General features: G+C 38.4%; 1 protein-coding gene across 1 annotated transcript; it reads right to left on the reverse strand.

Moving 5' to 3' along the window:
- Positions 1-767: 767 nt before the first annotated feature.
- upk3b (uroplakin 3b) lies at positions 768-7788 on the reverse strand. The gene is made up of 6 exons (XM_066661102.1): positions 7638-7788; positions 5880-6044; positions 5323-5560; positions 4743-4825; positions 4319-4448; positions 768-2959 (listed from the first exon to the last, which is right to left on the reverse strand). Exons 1-6 carry the CDS (start codon positions 7696-7698, stop codon positions 2743-2745), a joined length of 894 nt encoding a protein of 297 aa, XP_066517199.1. The 5' UTR covers positions 7699-7788; the 3' UTR covers positions 768-2742.
- Between the last annotated feature and the right edge of the window lie 488 nt (positions 7789-8276).

Consider the following 8276-nt stretch of genomic DNA (forward strand, 5'->3'; position numbering starts at 1 on the left):
CATCTCACTTAAGATGAAAATAAATGTTTATGCAGTCCTTTAATGAACCAGCTTGTGCTCCCATGGTTGCAACCAAATTTTTTAAAAATGTTCAGCGAAGAAGCTCTGATTCAGTCTGGCTTGTAAAAGATCTTGGCCTTGTCTTACCTACAGCACCATGCTTGCCCATGTAAGGATGTTGGCTTAGCCCAAATGGACTTTATATTCAGCTGGTCAGATAATTTTTTACATTCATAGTACCTATAACTTATGATCTCTATGAGTTCACATTTTCTGTTCTGTTATCTGTTATCCAGTGTTGTCCAGTGGAGGATGAGTTCCTACCAAGGTGTCTTCCTTGTGTGCTGAAGGAGTTTTTCCTTGCCACTGTCGCCTCTGGTTTACTCATAGCAGGCCTGGATCTCTGTAAAGCTGCTTTGTGACAAATTCTGTTGTGGAAAGTGCTTTAGAAATACAACTTGATTGATTGATTGATTGATGGATTGACTGATTGAACTCCTTAAGACAACACCAGTCATACAAAATTGTACCAGCCTGAAAGAAAGACAGCTGTAAACTTTAGAGAATTATGACTCTCAGATTCACCTTGACACAGAAAACATTATTGCAATTTATCAGGACCCTGAGATGGAAGGCAAGTGTAATTGAGCTTTATGTCAAGCAGCTCCACCTAGTGAACATCACGCTTCATTACACATTCACTACACAATCACGTTCTCTTGGTTGAAGCCATTTTATTTCATTTACAAAGACAAAAATAACTAGCTTCATTGTTCATTTTTCCACTCATGTAAAGGTCCAGTAATACTGAAATGTAACAAGGTCTTAATGATTTAATTCAAATGGCTTTTGTAAATGATTACACTACAGTGGAAATAGAATACATTGTGCGATATATATCATTATTTTGAATGAGTCTGATAGTCTTGGCCCTATTTACAGTTACATTTGTTCTAGTCCTCACTGTTGGCACTGAATGGCAGTTGTGTGTGAATTAAAGGTCCAGTTCAATCAGAATGTTAATGTATCTAAGAAGTAAAGGTGGGCAATATGGCAAAAACAAAACATTGTGATACTTGAAATTTTATATTACTTAGTTCTGACCGAGTAATCTGATTGGACAAGAGACATTCTGAGTGCTGATATAAAGTATAACCGCACTGCACCTTCTAACTCTACAAGTATCACTAAGTTTTGTGCATTCTATTAATTGTCTATTAACTGCACAATCACATGAGAGGGACTTTTAAAGGAGGGCTCTACACCACCAGCAACCTTTGGCTTTGATAAAGGGAAAGGACAGGAAGCAGCTGCTGCAACATAAACTTACACAAATTAAAAAGCTATTGCGGGAGGATGGTTATGTGTTGCTTGGCAACAGCCCAGGGATGTAACAATTTGTGTGGGCGGAGCCAAAAAATTATAATCATTCATTCATTGTCTGTAGCCGCTTATCCAGTTCTGGGTCACAGTGGCTCTGAAACCTACCCGGAATCACTAGGCGCAAGGAGGGGACACACCCTGGAGGGCGTGCAGGGTGACACACAATCACTCACATATTTACTCCTAGGGACAATTTTGAGTCTCCAATCCACCTACCAAAGTGTGTTTTTGGACTGTGGGAGGAAACTGGAGCACCCAGAGGAGAGGGGAGAGCACACCACACTCCTCACAGTCACCCGGAGCGGGGCTTAAACCCACAACCCCAGGACCCTGGAGCTGTGCGACAGCAACAGTGCCTGCTGCACCACCGTGCCACACAACAATTAATTAAACAAGTCATATTCTGTTGTGGCTGTGTGCCATGCGAATATTTTGTATAACAGCACTCCCTCTTATGTAGCATTGTTTATTCATCATAAAATTAATTTTAAATTGGAACGGATTAAGTGTCATTTTTTATTATTAGGAAACTTTTGCTAAAATGACCTATTTGAAAAAACGTAATTATGTTAATAAAGTAATAATAGGTTGTACATTATGGATATTATTCTTGGTGTAAAATAGTTGGTAACACTGCTGTCTGCTGTGAACACTAGAGTTCGATTCCCTGCTTGGATTACCACATCACACTAGTCCTGTGGCAAAACTCCTAATAGTATATTAACCCCTAGTGCTGCCGTAGAATTAGAACTGTAAGCGCGTCTGCAAAATGCATAAATAAAAGTGTAAGCATAAATGTAGGCCCTTTACAATAATTACATTATTGACTTATTGTACAATATATGGGAATTTTTTCAATAATCTTTGCAAACCTCAGTATTGGCCACTGAGGTTACATGCATGTACTTTACATAAGAATGGACATCACCAGTATTTTAGCAAGTCGCTCTGGGTTGTTATGTCAATTTATTTAACAATAGTGGTTTTATTATAATGGGGTTTTATTTATAAAGGATATTTCAACCTTTGTTATATTCCAATCCCAGTGTCAGATCAACTAACTGGAATTTGCTAAATATTCTTTGCTTTTTAAAGCAATGTACTTGCATTATTATGCTCTATATTATTTTATTAATGACATAAAATGGTTTTCAGACACCAATTATTTCTGACACAATATATCAATCACAAAAAACTGGCTATTGTGACAGGCCTGTATATATTTCATCCTATCGCTCACCCCTACGTAGTATAAATGGAAGCTAACAAGTCACACCACTGGTTTACAAGTGTTACTGCCATTCTTCCAACTGTTACATTAGTGTTTGACAGAAGTATTCATCCTATAGTCCTTTTTGCTCATATTTTCTCCATCTTGATGACGTCCTGAGACATAGGGTTGACAGCTGTGGTGGGTGAAGACTTGGGCAGGGTGTCAGCCGTGGTGTATCTCTTCTCTCTCTCGTAGGCAGGGTTATCATAGGGAGAGGGGTCTTTTAGGCTGTGTGTGTCGTAGTGAGGGATCCGGAAGGAGCTCATCACTGAAGGAGGTCTTTTATTGCTCTTACCACGACAACTAGAAAATAAACTTTCTGTTACTAGGTTACAGTAATAATAATAACATTAATTATAAAAATACATTCATACAATCATTCATTCATTATCTGTAACTGTTTATCTAGTTCAGTGTCATGGTGGGTCTGGAGCCTACCCGAAATCACTGGGCGCATAGTGGGAACACACCCTGGAGAGGGCGCCAGTCCTTCGCAGGGCGACACACACACACACACACACACACACACACACACACACATTCCCACATATACTCACACCTACAGACAACTGGACCGTGGGAGGAAACACACCAATGGCAAATGTATTCCACTTCATAGGTGCTTGTCAACTCTTAGAATGGTTGATTTTTTGTTTTGTCAGACTATTTCAAGCTTGGCACAATATTAATTGTATGGTACATAATGACTGCATGTCTAACAAAGTTAATATGTTCTCACTTCCCCTGGATGGCCCTCAAATGATGTTCACCGCGAGGTCACCACTTAGTGTTCTCATTCAAGTGTGTGGCTATTTACACAGTAGAAGCTGTTAGCATTACTCAAGCATATCTAATTAAGTAAAATGTTGATGGATTTTTGATATTGATAATGAAGTATTTCCTGAATATAAATTAATTAATATTTTTACTTCTTTATAAGTATGATAATGAGTGCTGTTGTCTGAGCTGCTGTTTTAAGGACAGTACTTTCATAGCTATCATTATTTTATCTAAGTACCCATACATTTACAACCTCTGTTTATTCCTCATTTCCATGGACACAGTCACCAATTTTGTCTGTGAAGGTCCTTTCCACTTAATACAAGTTTCAAGCAAAGATCAAAAAAGATTGGAGCAAAAAAGTACTAAAGCATTGCCACCTGACACTTTTGGGAACACTTGAACAAAAACAATAACAACATTGCTGTTCATGAATAAAAGAAAGCATAGGCCAGCTGTTATTATCCAAAACAAAACTCCTGCTTATTAACATTCATAACCTTGTTAGTCAAATTAGCTATGTTTAACTGAACAATCCATTTGAGGGAGAGTTACACTGCGGAGCAAATGACAGGTGTATGCAATAGTTTGGGTGCGCAGATGACACGTTTAATTGAATTTCAATGTTTAAAAAAAGTACTCAACCTCTACAGAGAATTCACATCTATGGGTTGCTTAAAATAAAATTAGTTTATCCCCAAATTTTTGCCAGATATTTTCTCCAGTAAGTCTCCCTGTTAATTCCATAATTCTTTTTGAACTGCCACTTAAATGTGAACTCTGTACAGGTTATCTGTATAATTGAATCCAATACGTTAAAATGACTCCACTGGCTATTTCAAAATGCAGTAAGAAGAATATGATTTATAGGGATTCACCTACCAACACAGTGCTAGGACGATGATGAAGAAGAGCAGAAGCAGAGCCATAGCAATGGACAAAATCGATGTTATGACGATCATGGCAGTGGACCGTCCAGCAAAAGCATCATTAATAGTTCCAGGTTCTTTCGCTGAGAGGGTGGGGGATGTTAATTAAATGTTAAAGATTAATCTGAAGTTGGGTATAAAATCATGAACACTGTCATTGACGTGAATCACTGAATAGCTTCGCCTTAAGAAGGACTTTGTTAAACACAAGCAAGTGTGTAAATGAGAGTGGGAGTGAGTATATGACTGTGTACATGACAGTTTGGGTGAGTGTGTGAGTAAGTGAGAGAGTGTATGAGTGAGTGAGTTATTTGCCAATTCCAAGAGGTGCTTCACATCTGTAATACAGATGTAATGTGTATATGATGGTCTCTTACCGGTATAGAGAGTAATGTTGTCGGACCACGTTGTCTCTGCAAGAAGTGTCTTGCTGACTGGATCAACAAGAAGATACTTGAATCTATTAAATAAAACACACACACACACACACACAAATAACAGATCAGTGAAAAGTGATAACATATTTCCTGAGCACAGACCAAATAACCTTAACAAAATCTACAATTTACAATACATATAACTTTAGAAGTATGTTTATTTATATATTTATATAGGTATTTATGTGTATGTATATTTAGAAGCAATGTCAGAAAAAAAACCTGTCTTTCCATTTTCTTTGCCCAGAGCATAACACTCCTCCTATAACAGGTAGTGGGTCATAATATTTAGACTTGCAGCCAAAATAGTAGAACTCCTATATATAAAACTATACACCACCAGAATAACAACAACCACCACCACAGCCCTGGCCTAACCCCGCAACACACATATTGGCTATAAAGCTCCACCTAATTTAAAAATCATGAGGAAAATCTAATAAAATTAAATGCATGAAAACCAGATTGATTCCTAAAAGCTTTGTTCTGATAGTGACTGTATGCTAATGTGGTACTCTACCTTGCAGTTGACCCCTGAGGTAATATTCCATTACAGTTAGTGGTGGAGCAAACACCATCTGCTCCAACTCTGAAGTAGTTTCCAATAGAGGAGATGGCAGGGGAGCAGGGGAAATCACTCTGTACCCCAGCCTTGGTCAGGAAGTAATTCTTAGCACTGCTGTCAGTGAAAGCTGAGGGATATGAAGACAGGCTCAGGAAACCAGGATTAGTTTTGTCCATGTCAAAATTGCTGACCCCTGTGAAGGAGACCATGGAATGGTTTAATGGATGTATCGAGGTTTTGATTTCAGATCAACAGACTAACTTTTGGTTGTTCGCTTTTGATTAATTACTACACTTATTTATTCCAATTATACTTATGGTAATTGACATATGGTAATTTTCCTGGATACTTATCCAGGAAAAAATACAATTTGAAATACTCTCATTGGTATTTGGTGTAGTGTGGCATTTCTGCCTAAGCTGGGAATCAGTCTGAAGTCACCCCCATAGAGTGCCGTGATGCACCACACTGGACAACTTTCTAAAGATATTTAATTAAAGTGTTTAAGTCACCTGGGCCCTCTGCAGGCACCAGCCATATTTCACATTTGTCTGGAGTACAGGTCAGAGCTGTGAGGTTGTCAAAGCAGCATCTTGGCTGCTGGAGGATGACAGAATTAGTGGTGATGCTTGCTGCTAGAGCCGGCATAACATTCGTCTTACAGTTCACTGCTGTACCTGTATGAAAAAAAGATGAGTGTAAAGTTAATCTCAGTTGGCTCCCTATTCCCTGTATAGTGCACATTGTAGCTCTTCATGTTATAACGTCTATACCTACATTGAGTATGGTATTAATTCTTATTATCTTAATTACATAAAAATAATATAGTAATAACTCTCAATTTCATCATTCTATTAAAATAGTTATAAATCATTTAATGGCATAGTCATAATCATCAGTTTCATAACTACAGTGAAAAAACCCTGTAAAAACTTATACTCTGCAGTTAAATTGAAATAGTAGTAACAGAACTTCAGGGTGTTCAACACTACGACTACAACATTCCACCTGTTGGATTTGCACCTGCTGATGTGTTGTGCAATGAGAAAAGGGCCACTATGGAGCTGTATCAGAATGCAAGTCCAGTCTTGTTCGAGTTTCTGTGAATGTCTCATTATAACGGCTCCTCCCTGGGCGAGTAAGAGTGTAGTGAGGAGTTTGGCAGATTGATTGCCACTTCATTTTATGGTTAGGTACAATACTGACCGGGAAAACTCACCATTTCCCACTCAACTCTCACTTTCTCAAAGCAGGTGTCTTAGTTTTAATGAAAATTGCCAGTTTAATGAGACGTAATGGGACTTTGGGATGAAGAGAAGACTAAATTAGCTGGCGTTTTGCCCGACAGAAATCTCTCCTTTCCAAACAGGTGTACAAATAATTTGGACACAACAAGCTAGAATCAAGCCTGTGCATACTAACTAACAACTACACACCAAAACTAAAATTTCAGAACTGAGTTCATCACAATGTATGTGAGGTACAGGAGAAGTACAAAGTATTTTTGTGAATACAAGCTCGTCCATTTCTTCTGAAAAGAACCGTAGAAGAAGGCCTAACAATACATTTCGCTAAATACATAATTGCATTCAGCCACATAAACAGTGAAGTCAGGGACTGATGGTGGACGATTAGTTCAGTATCACAAACTCCCTTCCACCTCATGCCAAAGTTATTGGATGGAGCTCTGTTGCTACAAAGAACACAAGTTCACTGCTTGGCACTGAGCATGGTGCCCTGAGGCTCATGTTCCGCTGGTCCAGAGTGTCCTATTTTGATTCATAGTTTTCTATGGAGATAATTCAAGCTGTGGAATGAATTGTGCTCTTATGGTATTGTTCTCAGGAATACTTTTGTTGTAGTAGCAGGTAACATATTGTATATGCACAATGAACATGGGTGTTCAAAATGTCTATGACTGAAAGTCTTCAAAAACTGTTGTAAGTATATTACAGTGTCTGGAATGGTTAAGAAGCTGCAAAAATAGGTTCAACATCCCAGAATGCTGATAATCACCATGCAGTAATAAAACAGAGTATTTACAAAATGGCAGCTTTACAGAAGAAAACAAAAACTTTCTTTACTTCAAATATGAGTTAGAACAGGTTTTATTCCATAGTGTATTATACAAGAATATTCCACACAGTGTAATGGGCATTTCCTATGTTCAAATAAAGTAGAAAAGTATGTGTCTTATTTTGGACAGTGACTATATGTTCAGTTATAATCCCAAAAAGACATTAAATATCATAATTTCAGGAATGACTTACTTTGTGAATGTATCCCGACAGGCAGTAAGAATATAAAGCAGACGTATACGCAGGCTTCCATTGTGGAGTCCAATAGCAACAAGCTCAATGTGTTCTTTAATAATAAACCACTGTGTGGATGAAACCTGGCAGGTTTTACCACTTAAAAAACTTCCCTGACAAATATCATCCCACCCCTTATAAAGGAGAATACAGGAGTTTGAAGGGAGTGGAGCAATGTGTGTGTGTGTGTGTGAGAGAGAGAGAGAGAGAGGGAGAGAGAGAGAGAGAGAGAGAGAAAGAGAGAAAGACAGAGAGAGAGAGAGAGAGAGAGAGAGAGAGAGAGAGAGAGAGAGAGAGAGAGAGAGAGAGGTTTATGCCACCCCAGATTGTGGGAACATAAGCTGGTCCCCAAAACCAGGTATGAGGTGTGTGTGTGTGTGTGTGTGTGTGTATTGCTATTGGAAACCAGGAGGTGCTCCAAGCAAATCAAATGAGAAATCAAAGGCTAGGCTAACTGCTATTGTGTCACAGGAATGCTTTCATCCCAAAGTCGTTTTACAGAGCCACACTAAGTTATTCTAACTGAACACAAATTCTGAACAGTCCCTTTCTTCATCTTTCAAACAGAAAGCGCAGCGTGTGAAAATGTAACCAGAC

The sequence above is a fragment of the Hoplias malabaricus genome, chromosome 2, assembly GCF_029633855.1.
Source record: "Hoplias malabaricus isolate fHopMal1 chromosome 2, fHopMal1.hap1, whole genome shotgun sequence".
NCBI lineage: Eukaryota > Metazoa > Chordata > Actinopteri > Characiformes > Erythrinidae > Hoplias > Hoplias malabaricus.